Source organism: Cervus canadensis, chromosome X (genome assembly GCF_019320065.1).
Source record: "Cervus canadensis isolate Bull #8, Minnesota chromosome X, ASM1932006v1, whole genome shotgun sequence".
NCBI lineage: Eukaryota > Metazoa > Chordata > Mammalia > Artiodactyla > Cervidae > Cervus > Cervus canadensis.
In genome coordinates, this window is record NC_057419.1 from 52,339,562 (window position 1) to 52,358,982 (window position 19,421).

The following is a 19,421-nucleotide window of genomic DNA, read 5'->3' on the forward strand; positions in this document are numbered from 1 at the left end:
CCAAGTAAGTTCCTTCTGCTATTATCTTTTGTTTTGTTTTTTTTTCACCAGTATTATCTTTTGATTTGATTTTTTTTTTACCAGATGTCTGGAACTGGACTGCAGTTTCTTGATTGAATGCAGCCTAGAATACCCTCTGGCCTATTCTGCATGTGTATGCGTGCAGTGTATTCTTTCGCCTTCTCTGTAGCATCATCATTGCTGGGGCCAGGACCCCATGCCTTTTAAAGAAAATTAACCCTACCAGTGAGCCTCCATACTATATGATTTGTCATGTTCTTGATTTTTCAACTGTTAATTTTCCTCTAGTGTTCCTAGGCCTAAGCTAGGGGCTAGGCCACAGTCCCAGTACCCACAGGGGGTGGCGGGCACTGTGCTTGGCTTTTTACACAGAGTTATCTCATTTAATTTGAACAGTGCCCTGCAAAGATGCGTATACTTACCTCCATCTTGCAGATGAGATAACTGAAGCCCAGGGAGGTTAAGTCACTTGCCCATGGTTAAATGTGGTACAACCAAGATTTGATCCCAGATCTGCTAACATCGAAGTCTGTTTTCTCCTAGGGATGTTATGGAGAGACTGGGTTTTCTCAAGGATCTCCAGAGAATCAGTGATGTTTCTGGTGAATGTTTTAAAGAGTCTTTCTGATTGCAGCCCTGCCTTGGATAGATGCTGCTGAATCTGTAAGAAATGCCACTGCCGCTACCACCCCAACACTCCAAACATGAGACAAGGAAATCTCAGTCCAGCATTGTGCCCAGTGATCATGAACCATCTGAAAAGGTTAGAGCAAGCTGTCCCTCCCAGTAGTGTCTCATTTAGCCTCTTTTCTGTGTTGGCTTAGTCCCTATCCTCCCCTCTATATCTTTTGGAATATGTGTGGTTAATCTGAGAAAGTGAGAAGGCATGGCAAACCTTGTAGTTGGAGGAGACCAGCAAATTATCACTTGGGGAGAAAGCATAAACTCTTCTTTCCCTTAAGTGCATGGCTAAGATGAAGGGTGTCCTCCACAACTTTCAAAAGCAAACAATACTCAGTTCTCATTAGTGATCCCATTTAAACTCTTATTTTCTCTGAGAGGCTCAAAGCACCTTGCCAGGTGGCTGCTTAGTACATCCTGGGGAGAGTATGATGATTAGGTCAACAAATGTATTATAATGCTTTTTACAGCTATTAAATTTGAAGAATGGGTCCATTTTGAGCCTGTTGTTTTGACCTTGTGAATAGTTTGACATTGACATTCCGAGCTTGTGATGGTCTGTGTTTGCCATCAGTCATATTTTAATCAGAATTTTACTAACACTGATGAATTGTTGCTAAGAAAGTGTTTCCTGGAGCAAACATCATTAGGCCAATTTAATTTCCTTGATTGGTTTTCTCTCAGCACAGATAAACACTTTCTAATCATTTTCATTTTTGTCTCACTAAAATGGTTTTCTCGGAGGTTAGGGAAAACAAGTGTATTTTTCCTATGTAAATTTGGCAAGAAAGATTTGATATATTGATCAAATTTTTGTTCATATCAAATTTTACGATTAGAGTTGTGCCACTCTACATTTTCTTTTGTGGCAGTTATTTTTCCAAATCCAACTTTCTCAGGGTGTATTTTGCAAATATAAATTTTATAGGATTCAGTTTCACCATTAATTTTATTTGGGGCTGGTTATTTCTGCCAGTAATATTAAGTAGGAGTGGGATAGCAGACCATAGTTAATTTCTAAGCTAATTTGTGAGAAAATAATTTATTCTTTGCTAATTATTTCCATTAGGATTATTTATCATTAACTAGATGAAAGACTAATAGTTTACTTATTTCTTAGCTTGAACAGTTAAAAAACAGAAGTAATTCTTCTCAGCTCTTTCAGGATTCCTCCACTGTACTAGAATTGGTCTATTGTAATATGAATCCAATTCTCTAAGTTTCTAATCACTTACTGTGTCATGTACTAGCTGTACATAATGTAAAGAGAGAAACAGAAAATAAATGGTCTGACCTCAGTGTTCTGTTTCACGTTGTAACAGCTCTCTGACATAGGTAAGGCAGAGTTCTCAATTCATAAAGTAAATCTGATACATAGGACACGTTCACCAAACAAAAACTGTTAGGGAATAGAGAAACCCTACAGTGTGATTTACCTTAACCTTTAACCCCATAGAGATAGTCTTGCTCATTTGGTAGTGGGATAAGGCATTTCAGATAAACACTAGCTAGAAAGAAAGCTCCGTTTGCTCCAAAATATTCACCCTGCCTCCTTTTCCGCATTCCTCCCTTGTATACACTAAAAGGGATAAATATGAATTACCAAACTCCTTTCTTAAAATACAGAATTTTCCTTATGAGGTTTGAAATCACATTGGATCATATATTTAGAAAATACTATTTCTGCCCATTTACAGTTTATATAAACTTTTAAAAAACATGTATTCTCTTATTTGATCCTCAAATAAGTAGGTCATCTTTCCAGTTTTACTGATGAGAAGATTGAGGTTCAGAAATTAAGTGACTTTTCCAAGGTCAGTCACTAGTAAAGGACTGATCCTGGATCAGTATCTAGGTATGTGTGTGATTATCCTTATTGAGAATGTCTTAAATCAACTACTTAACATAAGAGACACTTAAATTTTGTTAAATTATTGAACTAATTTACCTGGGAATGTCCATATTAGATTAATGACTGGGAGTTGCCAGGTGGTGGTGAAGGTCATGATTAATCTTGGCTAGGATAGCCATAGATATGAGAGGAGTAAGAGAGAAAATTAGCTTCACCAAGCTATTTTGCTCATTTTAAGAGTTACACTGAAGGTTGTGCTGTCTCCTCACAGCCTTGTCACCATCATCAGTGATTATTACCTCCTTCAGGGACTCTCTAAGCAGCAGTGAGTGCCAAAACTTTCTTTTGTTGTAATTTATTAGGGTTTATTATAGGTATTCCCAATTGCTTGGCGATTCAGGCATTTCCTTGTTGAGCTCCAAAGATGACCTGAAGTCCCTGAAAAGACTGTTCACAATTGGATATACTCATTTACCTCTTTTATTTTTGTAGAAGGATGAGAAGTACCAAGCAAAGAAATCTCCATTTTCACCTCAGGGACCACTCAAAAAGAGATCAGCTTTTGAAGATCTCACCAATGTGAGTATGCTAGACTAATCCTATGGTGTTGCATAAGGTTCAAACAACCTCTTCCTTGAGGGACCTTTCTAGTTTACCAAACCCTGACCCTCTGTAGAATGCTGAGAGCCAATTTTATTTGCTGAGAGCCAGTTCCAATTTTCTTTGGAATCAATGACCCAATTTCAGAAACTGTAGGGGCTTTTCTGCTGGCACATACCATCTGTATTAATTGGTGGAGGTCTCTGAAAGCAGCAGACAGAATGATGACCAGATGTGAAATTGTAGATAAATATGAGAACTATGGAATCTTGCATTTAGGTAAAGTCCAGAGATGGCTCGACTGGCTGCCTTGGCCTTGGAGGCAAGTGTCAATACTATGGTGGATTCATTGTAGTCTAGGGCAGTGTTTATCAGTTCAGGCACTATGGGCATTTTTGAATAGGACAGCTTTTCTACTGTGTAGGACTGACTGCAACAAGCATTCCTGGCCCCTGGCATTAAGTTCCAGCAGCATCCCAGTCATATTGATAATCAAAACTGCCCTCTGATGTACAGAATCATTGATGACCACAGTTCCATTATCTGGTTTTCGACTAGGGATATCTAGAAACTCAATTGTGACTAGAATTCTTGAGTTTACTTCGAAGTTACCTCCCTTCTGGTATTATTAAGGTACTAGCAAAAAATAAAATTTAATAGTTAGAATGTTACTAATTGAATATAGGTAACCTTTGGTCTTAGAAATCAGTAATACCTGATACCTCCTGAGTGTTTACCACATGCCAGGCACTATTCTAAGCATTGTCCCATGTATCCACCCACTTAATACCCATAAAATCCTATGAGGCAGACACTAAAACTATAACCCCTTTACAGATGAAGACTTGGCTAGTGTTGGTTTTGAAGTCCGTTTTATCTAGGATACAGAGAACCCTAGTGAGGCCTGTCCTGCCCTCTATAAAAGAGTGTCCTTTTGTGGCTACCAGAATTCTTACTTTTACTAGATAATATTTTACTGCCTTGGGCAGGGTTGGATAAGCATTGGCAAAGTTATCTTCTTTATATCTCTGCTCTTTAGATGCCATGTGACCACTTTTGTGTTAAACCAGTCTTTCCCCCATGCAGATTACAACATGTGTAATTGTGTTACAGCTTTCTGCATAATCAGATTTACTATATACTGGTTGAAAGAGCTGCCGCCCACACAGACCTGTAAAGTTAGATTCATTTCCTGACTTATTTTACCATTGCTCTTGAAACTGTTGCGATAAGGTAGTCACGTAAGTCAGGAGCAGATGCAGCCTATCTTAGTGTAGTTTCCCTTGGCCTCCAGAGTCCCTGATGGCAGTGCAAAGAAAAGTCTAACAGCATATGAGAAACTTCTCTGCTGTGTCTCAGTACTTTTTTGTTTGTGAAATTTATGTCATCATCGATAAAGAACAAACAAATTAATAGGAAATACATGCTAGGACTCTCCTGGTTCTCCAACTGAATTCACCATCTGTTAGGTCACATACTCTAGGGGTAGGGAAAGCAAGGCATCCCTGGGAAGTATCTCTGCCTCTAGCTTTTCAGAAGCTCAGAAAGCCCATTTCCCCTTTTGCCTTCAAGTTCTGGTCATTTTGAATTGTCTTTGGTGCTTTCCAGAGAAAGTTCCGTCATTACAATATCCTAAGTCATTCCAGGATTGAACATTTCTGCAGATGTCTGAGCTCATCTCTTTGAGGGTTGAGGACTCCTTTCTCTCTGAATTTTGGGGATTCCCTTTATGATGGTTTGCTCCTTCCTGTCAGTATTACTATGTCTTCATGTCCCCATATCTGTCTTCTCCTCAGCATTCACCACAGTGAGGTTCTGGATGGCCAAAGGAGCTGATCTGTTTTAGTTATTTAGTCTGCTATGAGTTCTCTTTTTTTCCCTCTCCTTTATCCTTCCAGCATGGGAAGGACTTTTGATTTGTTAGAGCTGATCCTGAGCCATTGGATGAGGAGATAAGGTCTATTTCCTAAATTATTTTTTGTCAGTAGGATTTTCATCTCTATTTTACTATTTCTCGGTGAAAGAATTATGGGGAAATACTGGTAAAGATCCCCTTGAACTTAGATCTGAAAATATTAGTGCTTTGAACCTTCACATATAGCAAGTAGAAAGTTTCACTCTGGGAATTAGAGTCTCCACCTCTCTCCTGCCAAGAATGCACATCTTTTCCAATTGTGGATCTCGGCTGGACACAGAAGGAGTTTGTAAATCTTTAGGTGAAATTCAAATACAAACTGTGCCAAACTCTTTGAAGAGCAGAAGTGGACAACAACCTGAGGGCCTAAGAAAGAATTCTCTGCTGGATTGTTGTAGCTTATTATGATAGATGATACAAAGGCATAATTTTTTATATTTCATTTGGAAATAATTTCAAATTTATAATAAGTTGCAAAAAGAATAATACAAAGAACACACATATACCTTTTACCTAGGTTCACCTATTATTAACATTTTATCTCATCTTCTTACATACATCATGGCCCTTTACCCCTAAGTACTTCAGTGTATATTACCTCAGAGAAGTACTCTTATATAACTGTAGTGCAGTCAACTTCATAAGTTTACACTGATGTAATGTTTTTATGTAATTTATTGCCCATATTCCCATTCTTCCCATTGACTTTGTAAAGTCAACATTATAAGCATTTTTCCCCCTCCAGGGAAGGATCCAGTCTAGGGTTGTTTACTTGTCATGTCTCTAGCTTCTTTTAATTTGGAATGCTTCCATAGCTTCTCTTTGTTTTTTATGACATTTCTGAAGAATAAAGTCCCACTCAACCCCCCTTTTAAAAGTAGAACATTCCTCATTTTATGTTTTTCTAATGTTTCCATGGGATTAGATTGGTGTTATACATGACTGGAGTACTGTATAGGTGATCGTCTGTCCTTAGGGTATCACAGCTGGAGGCATACAATGTCCATCTGTCACTCATTGGTGAGGTTAATTTTGATCACCCAGTCAAGATGTTGTCTGGTTTCTCTGCTGTATAATGACTGTGTTTTTCCCTCTTGCAACTAACAGTCTGTGGGACACACTCTTAAGAGCCTGCAAATAACTGCTTTTCATCAACATGCCCCCTAGATTTAGTACCCACTGATGATTTTTGCCTAACCCAGCCTTTATGGTGATTTTTCCAGCTGTAGCTCTTGCTCCCCATTTACCAATCTGCCCTTGGCATTCTATAAGCAGAGCCTTCCCTTCTTCCCTGTTTATTATTAATATAGACTTATGAATTTTTATTTTTCAGTGGTTTGTTGTTCATTATTATATTATTTTGGTGTTCAGATTGTCCCAGATTTGGCCACTAGGGTCCCCTTGAATCTAATTATTGTGTCTTTGTGACATACTCTCATCATTTTTTTGAGCATTTTCGTTCCAGCATAACAGGATGTCTCAGACTCATCATGTGCCTATTTTTATCTCAGACAGGGAGTCAACTGTTTTTCCAAAGAATTCCTGCTCCTTTGAGTGGGGAATAGTACTAGAGACCAAGATCTCAGTGCTAGGTGTGCTACTGGGGTATCTGCTTTTTCTGCCCTTTCTGTAGACAGAGTTAGGAAATATCTGGATGTAATACATATATTTGTTGTTCTTTTAGTCACTAATTCATGTCCAACTCTTTGTGACCCCATGGACTGTAGCTCACCAGGCTTCTCTGTCCATGGGATTCTCCAGGCAAGAAAACTGGAGTGGGTTTCCATTTCCTTCTCCAGGGGATCTTCCTGACCCAGGGATGAAACTGGGACTCCTGCGTTGGCAGGCGGATTCTTTACTTCTGAGCCACCAGGGAAGCCCACATATACATTATACATACACACATATCTGTACTTAAAGATATATATACACACATATATACAAGTAACACACACTCCTATATATTCAGATGTATATATACATATACCTGTGTAAGAAATCATGAGTCTACACATCTCCCATTCCAATGCACAGGATTCTTTCTTATATTCCTCAATCCATAGTTGTATGTTCCTTCTTTACATTGAGAACCATGATTCCCAAGATCATCAGCATATTTACTCAATACTATAATACATCTAAAAGTTTCAGAATTACTTCTTCCACACTACCATAATAAACACACCTATTAAAAAGAGTTACAGATTTGTGATATTCCCTACTACCCCACAAACTCATCCTGATTGAGGATGTATATACTGAGGGTATATAGCCTGTGTTTACTTGGATTAGCTGTTTCTTGTATTTTCTTCTGTTTTCTTTCTTTTGTCCTTCAGTGTGGTTAGGTATTTATTTGGAATATAATTAGATTCAATTTGTTTTATTTTAAAGGCATAACCTTTAAAATGATTTTTTATTAATGTTATTCACAGTCCTGTGATTTCTTCTACTATTTAATAGAATTAGTCATGATTAGAGTTTCTGGTGGAGCTCCCCAGAGCCCCATGTTAAATAAATATCCCCTCAGTGAGATGGGATAGATGTATCACAGATAGTGATGTGTTAGAGGTCTTCCCTGAAACGCTAGTTGATCTTGGCATTCTCAGGCAGCAAAGCCAGTTATATGGTCTTTTCCCCCCTCTGAATGTCTTATGGGGTCAAAATGGAATGTGACTTTTGCAAAATATCTTTTTGGGAATTTGTCAACCAGTATGGAGATCAACACTATATTCTATGTATCTTGAAATCACCGAGGGCTGCAATTTAGCTAATATGTACCAGGACTACTGTACTGCTAGCTTCCATCATGATTAGTTGGCACCAGTACCGTACTGGTTGAGAGATATTTTGATTGGTGTTTCTGAAAACACTCAAACAAGGCATCCAGGGTGAGGATGTAGGTCAGGACTTTCTTATAAGAACCACTTTTTGAGTAATTTGAGGTTTTCTCTCTCCATTTCCTCATTTCCTTGCTTCCTTCTCCTGACCAACCCCTGCCCCCCCACCTTTTTTTTTTAAGGCTCCTCAAAGTCAACCTGTCCAGCCCAAGAAGGAAGCCAATAATGAGTTTGTTAAAGATACTTCCAAGAAGAGAAACAGGAACACATCTGCTAATAGGTCGCCTGAAAACAATAAGATGAATATAAAAAGGTGAGTAGAGGGAACTCAGATGGCATTACTTTAGATGGTAAAGGAGAGGGAGTGACATCCTTTCAACTGCCTTTTGTCCCCATTGAGAACATTGTTAGTGAGCCACAGTGATGAGTACTATATTAACCCTGGGTGCTTAGATGGTCTAAGTTGCTAAAGAATTCTAGGCCTCTTGTCTCTCCCTCCCTCTGCCCCTCACCCCCATGTTGTGTGCATATTGAAAGAGCTGTTGTCATTGAGGAATTTGCCAAGAGATCTTGTGTTCATATTTTCTCTCTTTTGGTGATTCAGTTCCTGATTAAGCAAGTCGGGGCTCGTGAGTATGGAGCCAATTTTCAGGGGATTCTCAGCAGCTGATTAATAGCTTGCCAGTCTGCTTATCCCATAAGAAGCCTTAGGGGGAGGCTTGTTTCTTGTTACTCTAGAGAAAGTACTGTCTCCTTAGGCCAAAAATGTGTGTTTTCCAGCTGTTTTTAGGGAACTGATCACAGGTTCTGCAAGCAGATATGCGTATTCTCACCTAGGATTTGGGAAAAGGATTTACTCCTAGGAAAACTTTTATTGGAAGAAGAGTTAGAAAGTGGAGTAAGACCTTTCTATATCCTCTCCTCATTCCAGTGGGAATTACTTCTTTTAGGAAGAATAGATTTCCCAGTCCCCCTTTCTATCTTCCTCCCCACCCCTTCCCAGCTCCAGATACCCACCAGTCTACTATCTGTTATGGATATACCTCTGTGGATATGTCTCCTCTAGATGTTTCATATAAATGGAATCATATAATATCTAGTTTTTTTGAGGTACTTTTGTTCAGATCGATCATATTTACCAATAATTCTCTTTTCTTATTCTGATTTCTAGTCATCCAGTGATCAGGTCACACCAGGTTAATCATTCTAATTTAAGTGCAGTCCTATTCAAAACAAAGCTTTGCATCTAACACATGTCAACAGATGTTTATTTTGGTCTTTTTATTACCTTCACTGGGAAAGCATCTTGTGAATAGCCTAAGGTGAAGGGAATATGATTAGATACCATGAACATTAAGTACCAGACCAACTTTCTCTTATAAGCTTTCATAAGCCTTTTATAAGCCTCTCTCTTATAATCCTCTCTCATAAGCCTTCAGACAATATTAATTTCAATCTGAGTTTCACCAGATGCTTAGTGCTGATAGACAAAGACAAATGCAGCTAGTGAGAGAGACTGATACACAAGCAAATCACTCATACAATGTGCTAAGGATTATAATAAAAGCCTTTTTATATAAATAAAGGTAATAAGTCATATATGAAAAAGCAAGATAAGGATTTCAGGGGGAATTTTTTTAGAAAAGTGTGAGGACCTAGATCATAGAAACTATACATTATGCTACTTAGTAGATTTACTATGTTACCCATTGATTTTTACCCTCTAGTCTGTCTCTTAGGGTTGCAGTCCTTTCCCTTTCCATACATTTAGTAAGTGTAGTGACAAAATGAAATGATAGGTAAGGATTCTAGGAACTACATTCTTCTCACCCAGACATTGTTTCCTTTGCAGATATGACATAGAACTCTCACCAGTAGTAGTCTCAACCACCATGGTGCCAAACAGTATAGATAATCTGCTCACCCTGGATATGTCTACCAGCTCTAAGACACCCAATACTGAGGAAGCATCTCTTTTCAAAAAGCCATTCATTTTAAAAGAGGAACCCACTTCTGAGGATGCAGTCCTCATGAAGAGGTCATTATCTTCAAAGAAGTGCACAAATCAGGGGGTAATGTCCCTCTTGCAGAAGCCACTGTCCTTGCAGGGGAAGAGTGACAGTGATGTTGTACAGCCAATGACTTTTGGGAAGAAGCTTAAAACCGAGGAGGCAGCCATCACCAACAGGACATTATCCTTAAAGAATGTGTGCCGATATCAGGGAAAGCAGTCCTGCTCGGGGGAGGAGTTGGCTTTGCAGGATGTCAGTGTTGAAGAGGATTCTTCCTTTATGGAGCTCCAGAATGTTAGGAAGAAGCCTAAAACTGAGGAAGCAACCTCCACCAACCCATTATCATCTTTAAAGAAAAAGTGTACCACTCAGAGGAAGATGTCCTATAGGAAAAATCCTCTAGTACTGCAGAAGACCGCCTCTGAAGAAAAGCCACTCACTAAGGAGTCTTTTAAGAGAAAGCCTGCTGCTGAGGAGTCCTTTTTCCAGGAACCACCTGCATTGCAAGAGAAGCACACCTCTGAACAAGAATTATCCATCTTGAAGAAATCATTGGCCTTTCAGGAGAAGATTGACACTGAAGAGAAATCACTTTTTAAGGAACCATTGGCTTTTAAGAAGCAATCTACCACTGAGGAGACAACCTTCACCATGAAGCCATTACCTTTAAAGAAAAAGTGCACTACTCAGAGTAAGAGGAAGATGACCTACTTGAAGAAGCCATTAATATTGAAGAAGACCACCTCTGGAGAGAAGGCACTCATTGGCCAGTTACTCTCCTTTGAAAAGAAGCCTACCTCTAACGAGGAGTCCCTCTTCCAGGACCTCTCAGTGTTGGAAGATAAGCATACCACTGATGGAGCAGTGACACTTTTGAAGAAGCCATTGGCATTGCAGAAGGAAGATGGTGAAGATGATTTTCTTATAGAGCCACTTTCCTTTAGGAAGACTCATACTACTGAGGAGGCAACACTTCCCAAGAAGCCACTACTTTTAAAGAGGAAGCATACTACTCAGGGGAAGATATACCACTTGAAGAAGCCACTAGTATTGCAGAAGGTCACATCTGAAGAGAAGTCATTCGTTAAGGAGCCATTACCCTTTAAGAAGCCACCTGCCACTAAGGAATCCCTTTTCCAAGAGCCATCAGCGTTGCAGGAGAAGCACACCATTCTAGAGGAGGCATCCATCTTGAAGAAGCCCTTGGTCTTGCAAAAGACTCCAACTGAGGAGGAATCACTTAAAAAGGAGACTTTGACTTTTAAGAAGTTTACCACTGGGGAGGCAACCTCCACCAATATGCTGTTATCTTTAAAGAAGAAGTGTACCACTCAGGGTAAGTCCTGTTTGACCAAGCCACTAGTATTGCAGACCATTTCTGAAGAGAAATCATTCATTAAGGAGCCTACCACTGAGGTGGAGTCCCTCTTGAAGGAACCATCTGCACTGCAAGAGGAGCACACCACTCAGGGGGATATGGCTGCCTTGAAAAAGCCTTGGGCATTACAGGAGAGAATAGATAGTAAAGATGAATTTCTTATGGAGTCACTATCATTTAGGAAGACACATACCACAAATGTGGCAGTCTCTACCGAGGAGTCATTACCTTTAACGAAGCAAACATGTGCCACTCAAATAATAATGTCTATCTGCCAAGAACTCTTGGATTTGCAGAATATGATTGCTGAAGGTAAGAATTCCTTTATGATGCCAGTATCATGTAGGAAGAAGTCTTCAACGGGTGAGGCAGTTCTTACCAAGACACCATTATCTCCAAAAATGAGGCAAATCACTCAGTGGAACACGGTCATAGAGAAAACCACCTCTGAAGAGGAGTCACTCTTTAAGAAGTCGTTGCCCTTAAAAAGAAAGTCTACAACGGAAGAGGGGCTCCTCTTCCAGGATCCATCTGTATTGAAAGAGAAACACACCTCTCTGCAACAGGTGTCCCTCTCAGAGAAGCCATTGACCTTACAGGAGAATATCGCCACTAAAGAAGAATCATATATCAAGGAACTGTTGACCATGGAGAAGTCCTTGGTCTTGGAGAAGACTGATACCAAAGTGGACTTCTTGAAGATGCTGTTGGCTTTGCAGAAGAAAAGCACCACTGAAGAGAAATTCTTTTTTGAGAAACCATTGGTTCTGAAGGAAAAGCTCTCCCCTGAGGCAGCAGCCAGCATAGAGGGACAATCATCTTTTAAGAAGCAGCCCACTGCTCAGGGAGAGGTGTTCCTCTTGAAAAAGCAGTTGACCTTGCAAGAGAACATCACCAGTGAAGAGGAGTGCATTATTAAGCAGCCACAGGCCTTGCAGGAGAAGCCCAGCATTGAAAAGGACACCATCCTGAAGGAGTCCTTGGCCTTGCAGGAGAATTCCACGATTGAGAAGGAAGCTGTCTGGAAGGAGCCATTGGTCTTGCAAGAGACTCTCACTCACAAAGAAGACACCTTTCTCAAAGATTTCACCCTCCAAATTGAAACCAGCCCAGATGCCACCCCTGAATCTGGAACAGGCTTGTCCAACACCATCACCATGTCATGCAGTACCATAAGCAAGTCCAGTACTTGTGAATCCAATTCCAATAAACCTTTCTCATCTGATGACAAGAGATCACAGCAGGAGGTATTCTGCTTTCTTTCTTCTTAAATTAGATGAAGTGTTCTTTGTTGTCCTGGAGGTTGCTGCTAGCAAAGAGATTTTTTTTTTGCCTTCCTAAGCAATTGAGTTGTATATAGTAAGTGATATTAAACCAAACTGGCCTTGTAGAATCTCTTGACTTCATGATTGGCATAGTGATATACCTGAGCCATTAGAAAGTATTTATTCCAGGGACACCCTCAAGGGTCTGGAATACTCTGTGTGTATGTATTTCAGTAGTGGTTAGACAATTTCAGGAAACTGCCTTTCTTAGTAATTGCAATCTGCATTACATAGTACCTTAGCTAAAGATGAGTTAAATTCACAGAGGCATCTTCTAAGGAAGATGGTTTATAAGTTGTAAATTAGAAGGAAAATGAGATGAGATTTGGTACTTGGGAGGAGAAACAACCTGGATGTAGGCAAAATAACCTGGTTAAAGGTATAGAAGGGAGTAAAAGGCTAACAAGAAGATGAACTGGGCCCAGTCAAAGCATTGAAACATAACAGGTGACATAAGCTGGAAGATTGTAAGATCACAATGTCTCTCTTGGAGAATCTTGTGCTTACCTGTAATAATAGTGCCTGGTTCTTAGGGCAAAGCAGGTATGTACAAGGATTAAGTATTTCTTGGTTACTTAACAGTATGAGGATTACAGGGCAAAGGCTTGAGCTGAAGATAAAAGTGGGAAGAAAGGAGTAATTTTTTATGTGTGTGTAAGCTTCTCTTGGAATTGTTCTCCTAATATGTCTTTTTGATGATTTCCAAGCAGGTGACCCCAGTGGGGGATACTGACATAGACTGCAGCGATCCATTTTTCAGCTCAGTATATGCTAAGGATATCTTCAATTACATGAAGAAAAGAGAGGTATGTAGGGGATGGGGGTGAGGGGAAATGATTTTCCAGTTCTCATTTCCTTACCATACATCCTTCAAATGCAGCTTTAAAGGGGAGATAATAATGATGAGGAAAATAATAACAGTAGCAACTGATGTCTTCTGGTAGCATACTATGAGTTAAACATTGTGCTAAAGGATTTATGAACATTATCTTGTTTAATTCTCCCAATAGCTTCATGATGGTAGGTATTATTATCTCCTTTTTATAGTTGGGGGAAACTGCTCAGTCAAAACAACTAGTGTGTGGTAGATCTGGGATATGAACTAAAGTCTGATTACCTTAGAAACCATAAGTCTGCACCTCTAATTGCTTAGGAGGTAATCTCAGACACAAAAATTGTCAAGCAGGCCCTTTCTGAGTGACTGCTCTTAGAGATCTTTCCCCTTCTCTATGCAGTTTTCTGGCATTGCATATAAAACCAGACTCTGTTCCAGCTCTCCAACCTGGTAAAATTTTCTTTCTCCTTTCAAATCTGCCAGTCTCCTTTACCACTAATGTTCAATTCCAAATTTTCTTCTCTCTCTCAGTGGAACAGATGGGACCAGGGTTATGTACTAACTAGAATTTTAGCAGGCCATTCATAAGAGGAATGATGAACGTCTCATCTTCTCTCTAGAGACATGGTAATAGATGAACTGACTCCAGAGCCTGTACTTTGTCTAGTATATCTCGGAAGAAGCAAGAGATAATTTTGCTATACTAAAAGTGTGGGCCTTAGCTCACCAGTATTGGTTTCACTTAAGATCTTGTTAGAAATGCAGAAACCCAGACTTTCTAAATTTTAAATATCCTCAAGTATCTTTCAAATATGTATGTTAAAGTTTGAGAAGGACTCCTCTATACAGAATGGTATTGTGCTTTTGATTGAATTGCAAAGAAGGGGCAGAATCTTGTTGGTATTCATCTATAGTCATAGGTGTATTCCTGCCTATATTTCATATTCTGCTAGATACCTCAATATCCACCCTGACACTTGAATATCATGTGTGTTCATTTCCCAAGGATAACTGACCTTGTCTGGGAAAGGATACTTTGCTCTGCCTCTATCTGATACCAGCTAAAAATAATGAGTTAGAACTGTGAAGAAATTACTTATGTTAAGTTATAATTTGTTTTTAGATATTAGTTGCATATAGTTTTTCCTAAGTTATAATTTTGAACTACAAGAAGAGTTTACCTGTTAATATTTCTTTCTTACTGCCAGGAAAAGTTTATACTTAAAAAATATATGACCAGGCAGACTGATATCAACAGTAACATGAGGGCCATTCTTGTGGACTGGTTGGTGGAGGTGCAGGTAAGCCTGACAACTGCTGCCTTAAGGGGCTGCTATTCTCTTTATTGATTATTCACTCAGCATTGCCAGGTCTCAAACACAGTAAAAATTTACTGGGTCTCCAGAGCTGAATAAGCCAGAATTCCTGCCCTCAGGAAGCTTATGACCTAGAGGGCAAGATAAGACTTGCAGGTAGATAAGAATAATACAAAGTAGACTGTTAATAAGACACTGTGAGAACCCAGTGGAAGGAGAGAGATTTCTAGAAATGGTAATAATGCTATGGTAGTTCAGTCATTTTCAAAATCTTGTAGAAGTATACGTAGTGATTGGATAAGGGCCAGTAACAAAGTCTTTCAAGCTTTGGATGGGATGAATAAATAGGAAGGACAGTATAGCCCCAAACAGGGCAGATGGCTGTTTGTTCAGAGTTGACTGTTGAGGGAATATTGTTGTGAATACTTAATTATTACTTTACACTAATGAAGGTATAATAGTACCTGGATGTTGTAGGTGTCAGTGAATATTTGTTGAATGAATAGAATTGAAGGGGTTGCTCTGGAGTTTGCAAGGAAATAAAAGGCATAGTCTGTGCTCAGCAGAAGGAAAGGTAATATTGTTAAATATCCTTTAAATACCAGAGTAATGGTTCAGGCTCACTTTGGAGTGACAAACCAGGGAAATGTGGTAGACATGGTATATTTGAACATCAGCAAAGCATGAAAATGTCATTCTATGGAAATGATGAAAAATAGTAAATTAGATAAAATAGAATCTGAGTAGATCTTAAATAAGTAAAATTGATCACAAATATTGCTGATCATTACCAAACAAGAAAGAGATTTCTAGTAGACTGTCAGTGGACTTTGTTTTGATCAACATTTTTTATAAATGATATAGATGAGAACAGAGAAGATCATCTCATCAAATTCACAGATGGCATGAAACTAGGAGTAGTTATTTGTTGTTGTTTAGTTGCTAAGTCATGTCTGACTCTTTAGAGATACCAGCTGGAATGAAGAACTGAATTAAAAAAAAAGTTTTTGTTATTTTTATTGCACAAAAATTCACATTTATTATAGCCAAGTAAGAAATTATAATTACTTATGATCCCACAACCTACAGAGTGTTAATATTCATGTGTGCTTATTATCCCCCCATTTTTAAAATGGTATACTGATCACAGAGTCAGATGCCCAGGTCCCATCTGAGACTTATCATATATTTTTTAAGTTCCATAAGCCATGCTAATGTTACCTTTGATAGAGAATCACAGTTGTAGAAAATGTGTTTCCTATATATATTATTTTTGTAACTTTAATTTTTATATCTTAAAATAATTAGTAAAACTGACTTTTGGTATACAGTTCTATGAAATTTTAACATTTTGAAATAATAGATTCACAAAAAGTTATCAAAAAGAATAGTATGTAGAGAGGTCTTGTGTACCCTTCACCTGGTTTCTTTCAGTGGTAACATTTTGCATAACTGTCATATAGTATCACAGTCAAGGTCCAGAGGTTTTATTTATATTTTACCAGTTTACATGCTCTTTATTTGTGTGTGTATGTGTTTAGCCTATATAATTTTATCACACATGTAAGTTTCATAAGCACCATACCACAGTTAAGATACAAAATTGTTCCATCACCGGAATGATCCCTTGTTTTACTCTTTTATAGCCACAGCCATCTCCCTCCCCTCACCTTCCTGTCCCTGGAAACTTCTAATTTGCTTTCCATTTCGGTAATTTTGTGATTTCAGGAATGTTATATAAATGGAATCATATACTGTGTAACCTTTTGTGATTGACTTTTATCACTTACCATAATTCCTTTGAGATCTATACAAGTTGTGTGTATCAACAGTTCATTCCTTTTCGTTGCTGAGTAGTAGTCCATGGTATTGATGTACCAAGGTTTGTTTAAACCTTCCCCCATTAAAGGACATTTTGAGTTGTTTCCAGTTTCTGAGACTGTGAGAAGAATGTCTATAAACATTAATGTACAGGGTTTTATGTCAATATAAGTTTTTATTTCCAACATCAACACCCAGGAGTGGGATTTCTGGGTTATATGATAAGTGTATGTTTAACTTAATGAGAAAGTGCTATGGGGTGACTATCATTTTGCATTCTTACCTGCAATATATGAGAGTTCTAGCTGCTCTGCATCCTTGTTAGCACTTAGTATTGTTTGTTTTTAAACTTTGGCCGTATAGATGTATAGAGGAATCTCACCATGGTTCTAATTTGTGTTTCCTCAAGGGCTAATAATGTTGAACATACTTACTTGTTTGTATGAAGTCATCTTTGATGAAATGTCTATATCTTTTGCCCAGTTTTAAATTGGATAGATTATTTTCTTTGTGTCAACTTAATGAGAGTTCCTTATATGTTCTGGTTACAAATCCTTTGTTGGATATGTGATTTACAAATATATCCCACCAGTTTTTTTTTTTTTTTTTAATTATCTGTGTCTTTCATAGAACAAAAGTTTTTAATTTTTCATAAAGTTCAATTTTTCTATGTTATCTTTCTATGCTTAGTTGCTCAGTCATGTCTAACTCTTTGCAACCCTATGGACTGTAGCCTGCCAGGATCCTTGGTCCACGGGGATTCTCCAGTCAAGAATACGGAGTGGGTTGCCATGCCCTCCTCCAGGGGGATCTTCCCAACCCAGGGATTGAACACAAGTCTCCCACATTGTGGGCGGATTCTTTACCATGTGAGCCACCAGGAAAGCCTTGTGCTTTTTGTGTCATGTTTAAGAACTCTGCTTAAACCTAGGTCATGAAATTTTCTCCTATATTTTGTATGAATGTTTTAAAGCTTTTAACGTTAAATCTATAATCCATTTTGAGTTGAATTTCTATAAGGTATAAAGGTTTTGAAGTCAGTTCATTGTCTTGCATATGGTTGTTTAACTGTTCTAACACCTTTTGTGGAAAAATATACTTCTCCACTGAATTGCTTTTGGACCTTTGCCAAAAAACAATTTGCCTTATTTGTGCGGGGCCTATTTCTGTACTTATTTCTACATTGTTTCATTGATCTGTGTGTCTTTCTCTTCGCCAACATCACAGTCTTTATTTCTGTAGTTTTATAATATTAAAACTAGGTAATGTGATTTTTCTAACTCTAGACTGTCTTTTTTTTTTCAAAATTGTTTTAACCCCACTTAGTTTTGGAATATCATTCTTATATATTTCTGGATTATATTTGCTAAGATTTTGTTGAGGATTATCGCATCTATGTTTATGATGGATGTTGGTCTGTAGTGTTTTTTTTCTGTTTTTTGGTACTGACTTTCTGGTTTTGATATGAGAATGATACTGGTTTTATGAAATGATTTGGAAAGTATTCTATTTTCTTGAAGACATATGTAGAATTGATGTTTTATTCTTTCAATGTTTAGTAGGATTCACAAGTAAAACCATCTGGGCCTGAAGGTTTTTCTTTTCTCTGAAGAATTTTATCTAAGAATATAATTTCTTTAATAGTTATGTGATTATTCAAGTTATTATATCAGATGACTTTTGGAAGTTTGTGATTTTCAAGGAATTGGTCCTTTCATTTAAGTTGTTGAATTTATGTTCATAGCATTTGCTGATTATTTAGTCGTTCATCCTTGATATTTAGTAATTTGTGTCTTCTCTTTCTTTATCAATCTTGCTCGGAGTTTATAATTTTTATTGATCTTTTCAAAGAACCAGATTTTGGTTTCATTTGTTTTCTTTATTTTTCTGTTATCAGTTTAACTGATATCTGCTTTAATTTTAACAGTTTCCTTTCTCTTGCTTTGGATTTAATTTGCTCTTCTTTTCCTAGTTTGAGGTAGAAGAGTAGATTATTGATTTCAGACTTCTTTTCTTCTTTAAAAATATTTATTTATTTATTTAATTTTTGGTAGTGCTGTGTCTTTGATGTTGCACAGGTTTTCTCTAGTTGCAGTGAGCAGGGGCTACTCTCTAGTTGTGGTGCATGGGTTTCTCATTGTGGGGGCTTCTCTTGTTGTGTAGCACGGGCTCTAGGGCAAGTGGATTCAGTAGTTGTGACACACTGGTTTACTTGCCCCATGGCATGTGGGATATTACCAGACCATGGATCAAACCCATGTCCCCTGCATTGGCAGGCCGATTCTTAACCACTGGACCACCAGGATGTCCTAGGACTTTTCTTCTTTTCTAATATAAGCACCTAATTGCTATAATTTCTCCCTAAGTACCACTTTTATTTTTTTTCTTTTTTTTTTTATTATTATTATTATTATTATTTTTTCCAGTGGGTTTGTTATACACTGATATGAATCAGCCATGGATTTACATGTATTCCCAATCCCGATCCCCCCTCCCACCTCCCTCTCCACCCGATTCCTCTGGGTCTTCCCAGTGCACCAGGCCGGAGCACTTGTCTCATGCATCCCACCTGGGCTGGTGATCTGTTTCATCATAGATAGTATACATGCTGTTCTTTTGAAATATCCCACCCTCACCTTCTCCCACAGAGTTCAAAAGTCTGTTCTGTATTTCTGTGTCTCTTTTCCTGTTTTGCATATAGGGTTATCGTTATCACCTTTCTAAATTCCATATATATGTGTTAGTATGCTGTAATGTTCTTTATCTTTCTGGCTTACTTCACTCTGTATAATGGGCTCCAGCTTCATCCATCTCATTAGGACTGGGTC

The 19,421-nt window shown here is 38.2% G+C and overlaps 1 protein-coding gene across 1 annotated transcript in view; it reads left to right on the plus strand.

The window, feature by feature from the left end:
• CCNB3 (cyclin B3) overlaps positions 1–19,421 on the plus strand; it is a 46,230-nt gene that overhangs the window by 3,691 nt on the left and 23,118 nt on the right. The window contains 6 exon segments of the mRNA XM_043459302.1: positions 656–784; positions 3,047–3,133; positions 8,089–8,219; positions 9,759–12,543; positions 13,332–13,427; positions 14,665–14,757. Of these exon segments, the coding sequence (XP_043315237.1) occupies positions 692–784; positions 3,047–3,133; positions 8,089–8,219; positions 9,759–12,543; positions 13,332–13,427; positions 14,665–14,757 (3,285 nt within the window). The 5' untranslated portion in view covers positions 656–691.